The 17,929-nt window shown below is 30.5% G+C and overlaps 1 protein-coding gene across 3 annotated transcripts in view; it reads right to left on the reverse strand.

Moving 5' to 3' along the window:
- Positions 1-17,929, reverse strand: part of Tbce (Tubulin-binding cofactor E) — a 73,933-nt gene that overhangs the window by 5,043 nt on the left and 50,961 nt on the right. For 2 of the 3 annotated variants that reach the window (XM_035359735.2, XM_035359736.2), the window contains 4 exons: positions 15,184-15,243; positions 3,865-3,956; positions 3,438-3,538; positions 375-464 (listed from right to left, as the gene is read on the reverse strand). In XM_035359735.2, the coding sequence (XP_035215626.1) occupies positions 3,446-3,538; positions 3,865-3,956; positions 15,184-15,243 (245 nt within the window). In that variant the 3' untranslated portion in view covers positions 375-464; positions 3,438-3,445. Of the gene's footprint in view, positions 1-374; positions 465-3,437; positions 3,539-3,864; positions 3,957-15,183; positions 15,244-17,929 lie in introns of those variants that run through there. The other variant, XM_085814795.1, reaches the window with a different exon arrangement.

Raw genomic sequence — 17,929 nt, forward strand, 5'->3', positions numbered from 1 at the left:
ATTATGTTAAGGGAAAATGAACTAATATGTTTACTGTTTAAAATGAACTAATATATGAAACACTTGATATTAATTTTTTGAATAGATGAATTTTAATTAGCTATCTTTTAGACTGACAATTACAATACATGAATTTTAGTTAGTTAAATAAGAGAAAAATACAAAGAACTGCACAAATTTATTTTATAAAAATAAAAGAAATAGAAAATATATGAATTCTCTTCATAGGGTTTTTAGATTGGATGTGGTCGGAAAGATGTGATATTTTTGTATTTTTAAATTTAATAAAATGCACAAAAAGTATAAATATTAAATTCTATCAATGGAATATTAGGATATACTCAAAGGAAATGTTCCAATAAAAATTGAACACATTTTAAAAACGAAGCAGTTTAATTATATAAATGTAATATATTATTAGATGTAGAACAAATTACAAAGTTGCTTTTTCTTCATTCAAAATTCTGGAAAAAAAAAACTGTTATAAGTAAATATTATAACTTAAAAAGGTACATTTCTGAAATAATAAGAGCATTAAGTTAAATGAATTTCAGAAAATCTTATTTTTTTTTTTTAATAATAAAATTACATTTTGCAATATAACACTGAACTAATGATTTTCAGCAATAAATAATAATAAATTTGTCTCTGTTTGAAACAAACACATTTTGTTTTCCAAAATAAATATTACAAGCAAACTGAGGGATTAGCCATGGGAAGCCCCCTCAGTCCCATCCTGGCTGATATCTACATGCATTATTATGAATCAAAATTGTTTGAAACTTTAAACTTCCTGGCATGGTTCCGCTACGTAGACGATACTTTTACTCTGTTTGAAGGTAATAAAGATGATTTAAATAAAGTTCTTTCAACAATGAATTCTATTGATCCTACTATTCAGTTCACTTTTGAACTTGAGACTTGCAATTCTCTTCCGTTTCTCGACATTCTGGTCACACGTAACATATCCAACTTCAGTACTACGGTTTACCGTAAACCTTCATCGGTTTGCCTTCCACCACACTTTAAATCATGTCATCCGACTAAACAAAAGTTAGCTTCATTTTATTCCTATGTTTTCTGTGCTCTTCAAGTTTGCTTTTCCAAACTAGCCCTTGATGAAGAACTAAATTATTTGAAAGCAATAGCTATTGACAGGGGCTTTCCACCCAACATTATTCAGCAAGCAGTTAAAAAATTCTCATCTCAACACACTAAAAGGCACACTCTTGCTTTAGGAGATTATAAAAATTCTGTTGTCATTCCCTTCTTTCCATCAATTAGCTATAAAGTTGCACATATTTTGCAGAAATTTAACTTTCGGGTTGTTTATTCTCCCATCAATAAAATTCCGAGTTCCATACTCAAGGACCCCATTCCGGATATGAATTCCTGGGGTATTTATAGGATTCCTTGCCAGTGTGGTTTAATTTACATTGGCCAAAGTAAGAGAGCCTTAAAATTTTGCGTCAAGGAACATGAGGCATATGTTAGAAAAAAGGAAACACAGAAGTCTTCTGTTGCTCAACGTTGTTGGTCCGAAAACCACACTTTCAGTTTTTCTGCTGCCAAAATTATTCAAAAACATCTTCCATTGGAGAACTGGATTTTCTAGAGGCATTTCACATTCATAAAAATCTTTCTGTTCTAGTTAACGATCCTAATTCCAATCCAAATTTGCCTTCGGCCTTTAAAGAAATTATGTTTTAGTTCTTGTTTCACCAACAGATGGCACCACTTGCTTATTCTTGTCCAGGCTTTCTTATCTTATCTAATCATTATTTCCTATCTGGTTCATTTGCGGTTTTGCAGCTGAAGATGGTGGTTCGGTAAAACCATCGAAACTAGTCCTGTGAAAATTTTGTAAATATAACACTGATTTTTGTTGTTTGACTTCTGAATTAGTATTTATTCGGCGTGTTATTGTGTCTTAATAATAAATTTCTTAAAATAAATGTGTCATATTTTATTAAATTTTGTATTCTAATAAATAAATAGACTCAAGAATTTATCGGACACTCATAATAATTTTTAAAACTTATCATTTTAGGATACTATCTTGAAGGTACATTACAAATGTGTTTACACATTTTTAGAATAATTCTGGCACTATTTAATAAATTTTAAAATGTGAAAAGCTTTTTTTAAATGTTCATTCTGAAAGCCTTTTTTGGGGGGGGGGACTATGTCTGCATTGTGATTTCCAGACAGAAGGGCTTTTTGTAAAATTTCAGGGATATTCATTTTCATTCCTCTTCCAGTACTTTCTAGAGTCCATCAATCAGTTGGGTTAATGCTTAGAAACAGCTCTGTTCAAGAGGCTAAAGGCACAACAGTTCATAGGGTAATGTCAGGGTGGCTTCGCAGGAATACGTTGAAAATATATGCAATATATGTATCAGTCTTCATGTTTTTTTAAGGAATGCAGTGGTACCTTTCGAAAAATGACTTCTTGCTGTACCTTGATGAAGTTTCACTCTTTGAAAGTCATAGAGGGAAAAAAATGGAAAACAGATTGCAAAAACAAAAAAGTGCTTGGTGAATATAATGTATAAACTGATGTGCTATAAAATAGTTTGAGCACCACTAACTTATAGCCAGATTTAAAAATGTAATCAGTCAACAAGAATGAAATAATTTTTTAAAGAAAGAAAAAAAGGAAGGAACTTAAAAGGAAAAGGAAGTTACACAAGAAAAGTTTTCCAAAATCAAAAAGGGAGGGGTATTTCTTAATTGTCATGGACAAGTAATTGGGATATCCAACATAAAACATCCTTTACATAAAAATTACATGTCAAAGTATCTGATGTTTGCTATTCTATTGATATACTTGACATTTTGCAAATGAATTAACTGAAGAACTGAATATTTTGCTTTTTTTAAAAAAAGAAATACAGAAGCATTTTTCAACCTTTTCATATCTGAAAAGTTTAGGAAATGTTGGTTTACGTGAGTTACTAAAAATGAAAGAAATCAAGAGGTACTTCAATAAATGGAAACATTAACAGTATCTGGAAATTAGCTCAATAAATACAAAACCACAGAATCATTTAAAAACCTGATACAAGGTCTTTCTGAACCAGCTGTGCTAGTAATGGCTAATAAAAATTTAAAAACATATATAAAATAGATAGCAATATGATGAACTATAGGCTAAGAAATCCATAAAGAAGGGAAAAAATACAGTTAAGCAATCTTTTCTGTGATTATCTCATCTTTTTAATATTAATTTTTATGCCTGTATTATTATTTGACAATATTTTTTAGGAATCTTGAGTTCTGAGAAAAAGTTTCAACATTTAAGATGATTGATTGAACTCTTTGATAATCTTCATAGTCATTTTATTTCTATTAAGCAAATTAGTTTACATGATAGAAGTTTATTGTTAAGGTTTCGATCTAATTTCAGAATAAAGTGATAAAAATAGTTTACTTACAAAATATTCTACCACTCTACTGCTATTTTATCTTGGTCTGACAATGAATAATAAGATAATTCACGTAGATTATTATCCATTTCTGTTTTCTGAGATTCATCCTGAAATACATCAAAAGTTTTCTTACACTATCTTTATAAGCTGAAATTTAGTGACAAAGTTTGAATTATTGTGCCTTTCCTGTTAATGATAGTAAATTGTACTTCCTTTAAGCAACTGTGCAGGAAGCTATAATTAAAAGTCACACTGCATTAATTATTTTAAAAAGAAGGTAATTATATATTTCTAGAACTTTATTTCTATTAATGAAATATAAGGATTACTTTTACTTCTGCATCATAGCTGATAAGTAAATAATATAAATAAATAAATTGACTAAAAATCTGATATATATATATAATGCAAATATTATACATTATCATCTTACCTCTTTGAACAAACGAGTTAATGTTATATTCTGGGCACCAACTTTGAAGATCCTTTGCACAAGAGCTTTAAGTTTTCCTACAGTCATCTCCACTTTAAAGAATAAATATTATCTGTTCATAAATTATTTCTATCGTAACATTTATTAAAAACAATTTTTAATCAAAATCTTCTAATTAGTAAAATTTGTAAAAAAGTCTTACCTCTCTCCTTTTTTTTTTTTTTTTTTTTTTACAAAATATTATACATTTATATTTAAAAGTCAAAACAGTACTTTCTGATAATCTGTAGCCCCCCTGAAAAACTAATACACAAAATACAACAGCTATTTTAAAAATGGTGGTGCACTAAGAATACCATAAAAGAGCATGAAGTATCCACATAAAGAAACACTTCCGTTTTTCAAGAAATTCTTACTTTTTTTTTTTTTCCTGTTGTTCTCCCTACATACACAGCAACCTGTTTTTGCTTTAAAAAACATCAGAGAAATGCACAAATTTCGATTCATAAAATTTGATCTTTTAAGAAGTATAACTTTATAGTGTGTAAATTTTTGCATTCTCTACTATTGGGTAAAATGACATATTTCTGAAAAATGCTACACTTTTTTTTTCACAGTTGGCCAACTCTATAGTTCTATTATGATTTCTTACAAGGGAAAAAAATTTACTCAGTGCAGAAACAAACACTAATCAGAAAAACGGCCCTCAATTTTGAAGGAGGAAATCCTTGTTCATTTGTTGCACATACATGGGTTGCCATATAAATACATTTTGGTTACATTATGGGTTGCCTGTTCTGGCAACATAGTACATTACCTTGTAAATACTTATCGGTAAGGGCAGATAATTAGAAAACAAGTGCGAGTAAAACCCTTCCTTAGCACAGATGATTACAGTTTATAGCAAACAGGCTATGAATTCTACAAGCTGATGGCACTGCTTTGGCAATATAATCAATGCTTGTAAAATCTCTCCCTATTTATAATTCTGTTTTGTTAACTATAACTTCAATGAACTGCTCAATATTATCCTAGGAATGTTTGAATAGATGGATATATGATAAACAACTAAGACCAAATCAAGATCATGATTAATCTAAACGCAATTTGAAAAAAAAAGGGGGGAGAGGGATAACCTATATCATAATGAACACAAAAATAGCTTTACCAATTTAACTGCATTGTCAAGCAATTTAATATAAAGAATAAGTTCATTTGGTTTTGCAATTAGAGCAGCATTAAAAGTTTCCTTTCTCTCTCAAGCATTGCATGCATACACTCTTTTTTTCTCATTTCAGGAAGCACATGCTTTTTCTTATAATATATATATGTTACCGTGAAAGACTGAAATTGGAGAATATCGACTTTCACCGGGGAATATCAACATTCACCGTCGGTGAAAGATCGAATATTGCACTACATTCTTGTATATTCGGACCCTCACCTGTATATGTTGACAATCACAGATATGCTCTGGTGAAAGTCGAAAAGAGAAGTCATAAAGTGCCATAATAGTTTAAGTTGTTGCAATAAATAAGATTTGAATCACATAATTTAGTAAGTTTTTTATTACTGTTATTTTATTTTCTCATTTAGAACATACTGTATAATTAAGTAAGTTTTTAACTTCTATTATTTTCCTTTCTCATTTTGAATGTATTGTGTGTTTTAGGTTCTCATGTTCTTAAGTTTTTATTTCAAGTTTCAAGTGCGTTTATTTGCGACTGAATTACGGAGAAGAAAATACGAGTATAATATTGTTATATGTTCAACATTCACCATTAGTACATGGTGAATGTTGACATTGACCAGTGTAAGTCAGAAATAAGAGTATTTGGAAAATATTTCGGACATACACCAAGAGACTATGTGAATGTTGACATTTACCGGTGAAAGTCGACATTCTCCAGATTCCGTTGTTTCACCGTAACATATATACTATATTATTCTAATATTTCAAAAGGGAACCAATGTGAAACTTAATGTTGTACATTTGATTTATTTTTATGAATGAATTACTTATGTTTATTTATAATTTAATGATGTTTATATATACTGGATTACATACTACTATAGGTAAAAGCAATTCCCAAATTCCATGAGGTCATCTACTGTAACTGCTACTAAGCCATGCATTTCCCTTTTTCTTTTCATAATGTCCACACACAGCTTTTTTTTTTACACTGATGATCTTTTTTTTTTTTTTTTTTTTTTTTTTTTGTTTGTTTGTTTGTTTTTTTCCTTCATTTCCAATCATTCTGCAATAAACAAACAAAGTCTGGTATATCAGCCCCAGGTTTATGAGAAGTTCACTATATTCTCTGCTGTTGGAATAGTCCAGTATCATCTGGATTATACAGTGGAAATGGTTAGGGGTCTCTAGGTATCAAAACCGGTGCCAGAACATGTGCAACTAGTGGGGCTGCATCAGGCAGCAGTATCTAGGAACAGCAAAGTTTTTAGAATTCAGGAAGGAACCAGATGGCAGAATTTTAGAGTTGCGGAGGTTTGCACTGAGTGGCAGAATGTCTAGCCCTGGCCTGCTAGACATAGCAATAGCTTTAAACTATGCCAACTGGTATTCTACACTCATCAATTCATTCAGTTTTTGCTAAGAGCAAGCTCTCTGTACATCTGTCTACATTACACCAGAATAATATTCAATTCCAAAGCTCTCAAGCCTAGGCATGATGCAAACTCTTGAGAAAGATTTTAGCAGCAATGCCTGAAGAAACCTCAGCAGACTCCCTCCATTCAGATAAAACAGCAACTGCTACTGTAGAGATTAAATATGCAAGAACACTAGGGCAACTACACTATCTTGAGAAATGCGAAGTTATATAATAATTGTAGCACATTTTGTACCCATCTCTAAGAATGATTTCTATTCTTGAAGTAATTTTTCATATTTATGATCTTCTATCATGACATAAGCTTCTAATAAATCAACAATTACTGAAGTCTGAAGAGGTGATTTTGAGCCCTCCTCTCTTTATTACCTCATTACACACCTATTAAATACTTCTATATGATGCAGTTAAATAATCAGCTTTGAGATATTAATCCACTACCATAAAGAGGTATTGCTACCTCCAAAAGTTCCATGACTTGATGGAATTCATGTTCTGCTAACTGACCATAGTTATTCAAATTTAAAAGGAAAGCTACATGTTCTTGACAATCTATGCAAAATATTTCACTTTATATGTTAAATATATATTTTTCTAGATAATTAGTAAATTTGATTTCTATTTTTATAAAGATAAGGTAAAACTACTTAAAGTTAATTGCTAAAGACGTAGCACAGTAAACAGATAAAAAATACACCAGTAAAAAGTAGTATTTCCCTGAATTAAATAACATATATTAGTACATTTATAATTAGAAGGAAATGAAAGCCTTCAAATGTTAATCAAACTTCTAATTTATTATTCATTATTCTAATTTATTATAGAACAATGAACTCTCAATTATACAAGCTAGTGCAGGGGAAATAAATCGTAGATGATTGAAAAACCTGGATTATCTAAATAATCAATTTTCACTCATATTGTATGTGAATACCTTTTAAAAAAATCAGTTATTTTACTTTGTTTTTGAGAATATTTAATTGTCAAATTTCACTGTTTGTTTGATGAAGTGCTACTTTATCATTGTATTCGAATCCGCTTTGCATGATAAACTCCAATAGAGTTTCAACAGAAGTCATTGCTAATTTCTGTTCTTCAAACAATGTAACTGTCAGTATCTTTTTAACTTGTATTTTCAGTATCACTCTATGCCTCTTCTATTTTCATGACATTTAAAACAATATCCACATCCCTCATTCATCGAAAGTCTGGCTCAGTTGAACTGCCATTCGTCGATGATTTTCTGACTAACATTTTCGAAGAATTTTACATTTTCAATTTTTTTGGCATAGTGATTTCTGGTTAAACTATGTCAGTAACTGAATCTAAGTTTTCATGTGTTGAAAGTTTCATGCTCTTTCTGCTAGAAAGACCTGCCACACAGTCACAATTTCTTGTGATGGCCTTTAACTTCATTTTTTTGTTTAAGAATATCACAAACGTTTTCCATGCTAATTCCATAATCTTCAGTGAGCTTTACCGTCAGTTAGCCATGTTCAAATCCTTCAATTACCGTAAGTTTTTATTTCAATTTTAAAACAACCTTTTGCACTTATTACTTCTAGCATGAGCCGCCCAGACAGTATAGTGGTTAGAGAAGTCTGACTGCGATACCGAAGGGCCTCGGTTTGAATCCCGAGAAGGCATGGCTGTAACTGTCCGTCCCTTCATAGGAGGCGATGGTGGCCCATCTATTAGGTGCCTCCATAATAAAGAGACCACCACATCTGGCCTTGTGTAGATTAATGAACTATGTTACCCTGTAACTGTTCACAATCTGCCTTTGGAGGGGGGGGGAACCTCTAGCATGATCTTTTTTAATTTTTAGTTCTAAAATTTTAAATTAATTTTTAAAAGAATAAGAAGAAAATATGCACAAAAATATGTGCCAAATGATAAAATCCTAATGATCAACCAAAACAATTTCTTCAGCTATGCATATGCAGAACACCTTGTATCAGGTAATCATTGAAAGTAAACCTAAAGACACAATTCAATAGTTTTTACAGCATGCTCGGACAGGTCCATGTTTGCTTTTTACACAATCTTCCAGATCATGTTGAGCATATGGGCACCACCATACATGGATTATCCATACCTGGATAATCGAGAGTACACTGCATATCTTAAAAACTTAGGATAATTTGATAAAACATTTTATGCTTATGTTTTATATATAATTTTTTTAAATGAAAAGGGAGGAAATTTTCTAGCTGTATAAAATGCAGTGGTCAAACATTATACATTTCAATTTTGATATTGAATATATGTATATATTTTCAACATCTCTTTAAAATTCTAACAGTTACAATGCAACGAAACATTTAGTGAAGATGGCAGATCACAACAAAGTAATTTTGGAAATCCATAATAGAGCTTTAGAGCTCATATAACTAATTAAAATACGGTAACTGTATTTTATTTTTATGATTGCATGTTAGTAATTATAATAATACAGTACAAAGTCCGTAATCTGGACGTCCATTATCCAGAATGATGTATAATCCGGACCTCAAAGCAACAAACTTTTCTGGAGTTTGTGGCGTTGGGAGGATGTGTCTCTAGATACGTTAAAAAATGCTTGGCATAATTTATGGCCAGCTACTATATTTCATGGTGAGGACGATGAAGATGATAGCCGCAAATTTGAAAGATTTCGGATATCGCAAACTAAAGGTGAAATTTTCCAGTTATTGGTTTTGAGAAATGTGGAGAAGTGGTAATAAATAAAGATGATATAACAGAAGTTTTTCATTGTAACGACAATTCCCCAATCACCAATCAATTAACGGATGGCAAAATCTGTAGTATGGTTCTAGATCCAGAAAATATCACTTTCGATAGTGAAGAAAGTGACAGAGAGGTGATTGAAAGCGAAAAAATTTTGATTGGCAAGTTAGTCGGAATTCTCAAAACAGCAGTTACAGAACTTCAACAATGTAACTAAACAAGAGATTATGTCTGTCTACAGAATTAAAGAGAAAGTATAAGCACAAAAAAACGAAGCAACTTACATTGAAAGAAATGTTTAATAAAGTAAACAAATAAATATTAAGCTTTTTTTTTTTTTTTTTTTTTTTTTTTTTTTTTTTTTTTTTTGTAAATTTTGATATTCTTTAGATCATAATTGCTCTTTATTTCATAAATTACAGTTTCATATTTTTAATTGTATAATTTTTGCATGCCATCTTACCAGATTTAAATTGATGATCTATAATGCGGAAAACCCCCTAATCCGGAATCGCCAAAGAACTGTATCTATATTTTGAATTAATTCTTAAGTTTATGACAGCATCAAAACAAATTTGTATCATTAAATGTAGTGATTGATGGTTTTTATTCGTAATTATTGTAATAAATATAGATGTAAATGTTTTGTTTAAAGCAGCCAGCACTACTTTATTAAACACTCATATTCACATAACAGAAATAATTACCCCCCCCCCTCTCCAAAAAAAGGAAAAAAATTATTTTCTGGCATAACTTACTTAAAAAAACATCCTTGCTTATAATATATCATGATTAATAATAACTGATAATCAAAATTACTAAATTGTTTCTTAAATACCAAATATATATATCACTTTGATTTTAATATCAATTTCTAATATTCTTGATAAAACACATTACTATTATCAATTTCTATTATTCTTGACAAAACACATTTTATTTCTATAAAACTACAGTCAAAAGTCGTTCCAAACTACAGTCAAAAGTCGGACACACATAATCCGAAATGATCTATAATCCGGACCTCAAAGCTAAAATCCTTCTGTCGCACGTGCATAGACGTTTACGCTTGCGCACAAGACCTTTACGAATGCGCATATGCGTCTGCGCAAGCGCAGAATACATTTTCGCGTGCGCGTTTAATGTATAACGGACGGTATAAGCTAAAATTATCTAATTATCTATTTCAGTTAATGTTGATGATTGCGTTGTTTCTTAATCTTCGAATTGGATCCGGCTTATTAGTTTTTGCAGACTGTAAGAGCAATTTTATAAAAGTAAGCTTGAACTTTCAATTATGTCAAATAGAATTTCAAATGCTGGAGCTCCCAAAGGATCTAGAAAATGAAAGTATGTTTCGATGTCCATCAAACAAAAAGTGGAATTGCTACAAAAAATGGATAAAGGCATATCCTTTGTTTATCTAACCGTTCCGAAATCTGTTTATCAATTTTACACTGCTCTGCGTGGGGAAGGGGGGGACGTTGCGGCGCGCAACGAACTGGAAGTTGATCTGTCAGCACTACCATTATCTGCAGAGCAGATGTTTTTATTTTATTCGGCTTATAATTCCTTACTAAATGTAGTATTTCATCTCGATGTACTCCATCTTTAATATGATTTAAATCAAATTCCTCGTCATTATAAATATCACGAATACAAATCAAATAGTTTTCTGGTTGCAATTTTCTAATTTCGGCTATGTGTAATTTATGCTTTATGTATGCGCGCGTTGAAAGAAATGGTTAATAAAGTAAACAAATAAATATTAAGCTTCTTTTTTTGTAAATTTTGATACCCTTTAGATCATAATTGCTCATTATTTTATAAATTACGGTTTCATATTTTTAATTTTATAATTTCTGCATGCCATCTTACCAGATTTAAACTGATGATCTATAAGCCAGAAAAATCAATAATCCGGAATCGCCGAAGTCCCAACGAGTCTGGATTTAAATCATATTAAATCCAGATTTGACTTTTGACTGTATAGTAAAAGAAGCTTAAGTAAATGGAATATTTCAAAATTTTAGAAAATCCCCCTTCTCCCAGAAAAGTAAGCAAATGAGATTTGTAAAGCATATACTATATGTTACACTACTATTGTCAAACAGTGTCATTTAGCACAAAAAATGAATAAGCATGACATCATGACCAGGGCTTTATTTCTAAAATTAGAAGTGGCGGAGCCCTATGGAAGAATGTCAGAAAAGATGAACATAAATAAATAAAATGATAGATGCAATAATTAATTCGGCTGGAATTACAATTTCACACAAAAAATAAAAAATAGCTCGACCGTTCTTTGGTTTATTTTAAGCTCTGAATATAATGCACTAGTTCAAGGGATGATAGATATAAAGACCATTCTTTTTATAACACAACCCATGAAAAATTTTAGTATGGTTAAAGGATCTCTAATGAAAATACAAAGAATACAATAAACAGTATGAAAATGGAAAGAAAATTTTAACAGATGGCCTGTAGTTATGAAAACAAAAGGAGAAGAATCCAACATTTTCTGACCACTATCTCCCCTCAGTATAATTCTAGCTGTCAAACAAAATATGACAGGAGAGCAAATTTTCACCGAATCAGAGAATTAGCTGAAAAAAAAGTAGTGACAATTCTGATCCCCCATCTTTGGTTACATCATTCCAAGAAGTCTGCAGGTGCTCTTTTCCATGGAATGACACTAGCACTGGAATGAAAAATTTACCCGCTGTCATAAATTCATTGTACTTTCTCGAGAATAAGCCTTTAATTTGGATGGAGGCTTTTCTTTCCTTAAAAGTGTCGACCACCATCCAAGGATTCGTTTCTCAAGAAAAGAGGCATGCATTCAGAATTTAGAATCTATTTTTAATATAATTTTATTATTAAAAATAAAATTTTTTAGATCAGTTTTCTGCTGACATTGTTGTTTAATTACATTAAAGAAGTGCAGGAGCCTTCTTATTTAGGGCTCTGTTGCGCTCTGACTAGAATTATGATTTATCTCAAAAATTTTAAGAAGCATCGGCACAATTTAAGCTCTGATCATGACACAATCATAAGATCTTTACTTCAGTTCTATGTACACCAGTTTAGTTTTAGTAATCAAGAATATAAGTTAATAGCCTTTTATCTGTTTTTCCCTCACATTTTGAAAAAATTATTAAAATCTAGGACCTGCCTTCCACAGAACAGTATTTTCAAAGTTATGGGATCCTGGCATCACGAAAAGTGTGCACTAATGGACACAATATTCAATTTTATTTGAAAATAGATAAACAATGGTGATTCAACATGAAAAATTATGATAAGTGATTTAAGTTTTCCCTTATGCTATATTTGTAACTTGTATCTGTTGATACAATATATATCTAACTAAATAAAGAACAATCTGTTCCTTTAAACTTCTGCCAAAATGGTGAAAGTTTAGCAGCACTTCTGGCAACTTTTAAGGATATTTTATAATTGGATAAGATATTTTAACATTCATATTTTTAATGCTTATGAAATATATCAAATTTTAAGACTTAAATGCATTTTTTAAAAATCTTTGTTGAAAAAAAAAAGAGGAAAAACAATTTTGGGAGTATGAGAGTCAACCAATTATAATTTTTTCTTAATGTATTTAATTCCTTGATTAGTCTGGTTTCAAACAATTTGGAATATTGATGGATCTGATTACCTGGGCTATGTGAGATATTGCTGTAATTTTTGTCTCCAAAAACAAACGTTATCAGATGATCAAGACAAAAATATATATATATATATATATATATCTGTTTCTTCATAGCAAATTTATAATTAAATTAAGTATTTAAAGTAGCCTGAATATCTATGTTATAATCACAAACTAGTGATAAAGAGATGGACAACCAGTAATAAACTTTCTAAAAGGGCAGACAGATATCTTTGCAGAAGACTCTTTGAGAGGAACTGGCTCTTATCTGCTTTACGAGGTATGACACACACACACACAAAAAAAAAAAAAAAAAAGAGACTGTTCCAATAAAATTAGTGTACTTACAGAATTAGTTCTTTGTGATGTATCACCTTTAACGTATTCCCCTTCAACATTCACACACTTCTGCATTTGGTGCTGCCACTGCTAGCAACATTCCTAGAATGAGGTTTCAGAAAGGCCCATCCACAGATTCTGTTTTCACTTGAACATCTTTAAGTGAGGTAAAAAGGTAAAATGAGTTTCTTTATGAAAGATTTAACTTTGGGGGTAGGGGGGGAGTCACATGGAGCCAAGTTTGTTGAATAACGTGGATGCTTCTTCACAGTAATGTTTTTACAAGTTAAAAACTGCTAGACATATAGGGCCTTGTGAGCAGGTGCATTGTCCTTATGCAACAACCATCCATCACTACACAACTCTGGTCTTTTTTTCCAATTTTTTTCACAATTTAGTCTTTTTAGTTACCACATTGTAGTAGTCCTGAGTAACATTCTGACCACTGGCAACCTACTCAATCATTAGAATTCTCTTAATGTCAAAAAATACAATCAACACTACCTTGAATATTGATTTTGATTCTTCCATCTGAAAACCATCATGCCATTCGAACACAAATGCCTGAGGAAAGGTTTTGTCTCCATAAGCCTCGGTTAACATTTGAAATGTTACTGTGGCTGAGTTCTTACGTTTCACAAGAAACTTGATGTGGATTCGCTGTTCGTTTTTTTCAGACATTTTCTCAGAAGAATGCAGTTGCACATTTTCACTCAATGATGCAATACTCCCAACTGTCATGACTGGTCGAGTCGAAAGGGCAGTATGGATACAGGAGGGATGTAGAATTATGTCACTAAAACAGTTATTACCAATTCCAATCTTATTTTAAGTTATGCACTTAATACATTTCTTTTTTTTTTTTTTTTTGTGTGTGTGTGTGTGTGTGTGTGTGTGTGTGTGTGCCTCATTTTATACACATAGTAAAACAACTAATACTCCATTAAGGAGCAAGGATGTAATTATGAGATAAACTATTACTGTCTAATACCTTTAGCTACTTAGCTGGTAGCATGCTTTTTAATTTTTATGAAGAACACATGTATACTCAAATAATAATAGAATAACTATTTCTGTATTTATTTTGAAAAATTGAATGTTATGCCCTTTAGTAAAAATGAAATATTTTAATGGTTCTTAAAAAGCTCATTAAAAATTTTAAATGCTTTAAAAGTATATCTTTTAAGCAGATGGACAGAATTTTATATATTTAATATACACATAAAATTAAAAAAATTAAGGTTTAATAAAAAGTCACAAAGCTGTGAACATTTTTAGACTTGTCTGTTGAAATATCTTTTAACAGTAAAAGAAATATGACAAATATTCCAATCATGCATATAAATTAAGTAATAATATCTTTAACTTTTTATCCATAGGCTTTAATCAGTTAGAAGCAGTGGCATAGCTAAGGTTTTCAGCGCCTGGGGACAGCTAGAGATTTTGCGCACCTTTCTGTGTTCCAATAATGGAAACCATTTCATTCTGTAATGTGTATCATCAATTTGGCGCCCACTGGATGCTGCGCCCGGGAACGGATGTCCCCCTTTGCCCCACCCTAGCTACGCCACTGGTTAGAAGAATTCATATGCAAACAGACATAAAAAAATCAGCAGATAAGAAGAGAATAAACGCACTAAATGTAAAGAGGCCAACCAGTGGCTAAGAAGTAAAAGCCGCAGAACACTGATAGTTCGGTCAAGGGTTCGATTCCCAGTGAACAGGCTGGTTGCATGGGGGTTTTCATGGTTTCCTCATATGTAACCTGGATACGAGCCAGTTTTCCTTAAAAAGACCTCCACTGGGCATCCCTCCCTTTCCATGTAGTGCCTAAGGCTGCGCACATAATAAGTTATATGATAAAAGACCAAATATTGATCAATGTTTCTTAATTTTTTGAAGCAACAAATATTTAGTATTCCTAGTAATTTTGAAATAAATTTCACATACCTGGCAATTTTTTTGTCACCGGTTGTTTATCAGGTAATAATGGACTAAAAATTGTTACACCTATTTTTGAGTTAAGGACACAAATGAGAAAATAATGCATACAATTTTATTAACATTCATAGAATGAAATATATAAAATAACAAAGAAATACAGCATATTATAAAGGCAATATAAACATCACCTGGCTTAAATGCAATGAAACCTGTTAATAACACTTTTAAAATTGCTGCATAAAAACACAACTTCACAGCATTTTAATTTCTACAAATATTTAAAATTAACTTATTTTGATACGTATTTATAATAATTAATAATATCTTTTACTAAACACTATCATTTATATTACAAAATAATAAACATAAGGAAAATATAGTGACTTTATGCTAAATTTCATACTGGAATTAATTTCTAAAATAGATATAATGCATTTCTTTAATTTTAACATCAAGAGTGAAATTTATAACAATTATGATTTCACTTTTATAAATATTTGTTTAAATTTGTGTAAATACAACATTATGAGACTCAGTTTTAAAAATTTTCTAAAACATACACATACAATAAATCTTGCTGTACCAATTTTATTTTTAAAGCATTTCCAGTTTAAATACGAGTCTTGCAAAAAGGTATGCATATCTAAGCTTAAAATTAATTTGATCAAATGCATAAAAGTTACAGTGAAATAGATGAAAATCAATGACCTAAAATAATAGATCTCTACCACAGGGGATTTTCCTCTTATTAGAGTCTTTCCAGACATATCTGCATCACCTTGAGCTAAAGTCTATGTGGGTAAACAAGAGGATGATGCTTGAAAAACCTTAAAAAAATGGCATATGTTAATTCTGCACTAGCAAAAGTTTTACCAAGTCATCTAAATGTGGATTATACCATTAAAATACAAATGCTCAAGTTCTGTGAAATTCATTATCCAAAGTTTATCATACTGACAGTTTTCTTTCATACTGCTCCCTTCCAAAAGAAAAGATGCCCCACGTTTTTCTTTATATATTGATTATAATTTAATGCTTGCAAAAAGTCACATTTCACCACTGTGAAAAGATAATGAGCTTGTTTTATTAGCAAGCTTTTACACTTCTACAAGCTTATTAAACCAAAAGTGTGTTAGCCCAAATGGGCTATTAGTCTCGAAAAAGGATTCCATTGTTTACTACAACTAGCTGTATCAGTTTTCAAATTGCTGTCACCAAATATTACTGCCCTGTACTATTTTTAAAGAAATTAAATAATGAAGAATCTACGTGCACATATGTATGTTCCTCGCACTGTGAAAAAATGGCAATACAAGCCATCATTGAAACATTGCAATACATTTTTCAAGCCATCAAAATTTGAATAACATAGTCCTCCACCCAAACATGTGCACATGAAAGCCTGAATTTTATATTTCATATTTTATAAAATTTTGAATTTTTGATTAATGAACTGAATGATTTGAAAGCAAACAGTGGCAATACTGTACGGAATAAAATATTTTTATCTCCTTTATTAGAAATTCTAAAGATCTGCCGTTTTAAAATATTTTGCTGTTGAATTGAATTTTATGTGTCGTAAGTGCAAAGACCATAATATTTAAACACAGAAAATGTTAATAATGAAAAGCCAAATAAAAGTTTTGTGAGCCAGCTTACTAAGAAAACTGAACATTGATATAGTAAACTGCAAAAAGTAGAAAAATGTATGCCAACACTTTAACATTGCATCGAGAAAACATATGCTGCTATTAAAAGTTTTGTAATTTTGCTGTTTAACCGTATATTTTAAAATGAAGAAAATTATGCTAAATAATAAAGCTAAAAAGTTAGTAGAAGTGAGTAGTACAACAGACTAGTAGACTGCAAGCTCAGTGAGAATGTAAGAAACCTTAAGTCCTTTAAGGTGATGTTTAAAATCGGAACCCTTTCAGATTTTTTTTTTAAATATTGGTTATTTCTTCTTTAAGCTTTTGATGCACTCAAAAGAGTAACAAATTAAATTATTTCTGCACACCTGACGTTCAAGAATTCCCCTCCCAGATATGACTACAGTAGAATATATCCACTACAAATTTGACTTGGAGTAAAAAAAGAGGTTAAAAGAAGGCGAGTTAAAATAAAGAATAAAAAAATTTGCAGCAAAAAGACCACTTTCTGAATTGTTATTGTTGCATTAGGTGTTAATGAATATAATCAATATTCAATAATATTTAAAGGATTTCCTTTCTAAAACATTATTCAAATACATAAAACCCCATTTCAGTGATTAGCTAAGAAATAATATACACAATTTTTTTTCACATTTGTTCTTCACAAAGGCATATGTTTAAAATTCATTTTTAACTAAAAAGATCATAACTACTAACCTTGAAATTTAAAAACCACTGATGTTCTTGTATGAAAACCAAGTGTTTCTGGGAGGTTTTCATGTTGCATGAAGATGAAATTTCAAATTGATTAAATCATACATTATAAATGCATGATTCAGGTTATTGAACTATTTATAATATGATTTTGTATTAAATATATTAATAATTAATAAAATTTCCAAGTTTTATGATATTCAGCTAATTTTATTTTGAAACTTTTTTTTAATATTTTTATAATGAGAAAATCCTAAGTAAGGAAGAAAAGCTTTTGTTTATCAAAGTAGTTTTAAACATGATTAAAATAAAATTAATAATTACTATACATGCTTCTTTTGTGCAGATAAACTTAGTAATATGCCATTTATTGAAGTAAAACAGAA

Source organism: Stegodyphus dumicola, chromosome 4 (assembly GCF_044657685.1).
Source record: "Stegodyphus dumicola isolate Sdum_Otavi_A_Nest chromosome 4, ASM4465768v1".
Classification (NCBI taxonomy): domain Eukaryota; kingdom Metazoa; phylum Arthropoda; class Arachnida; order Araneae; family Eresidae; genus Stegodyphus; species Stegodyphus dumicola.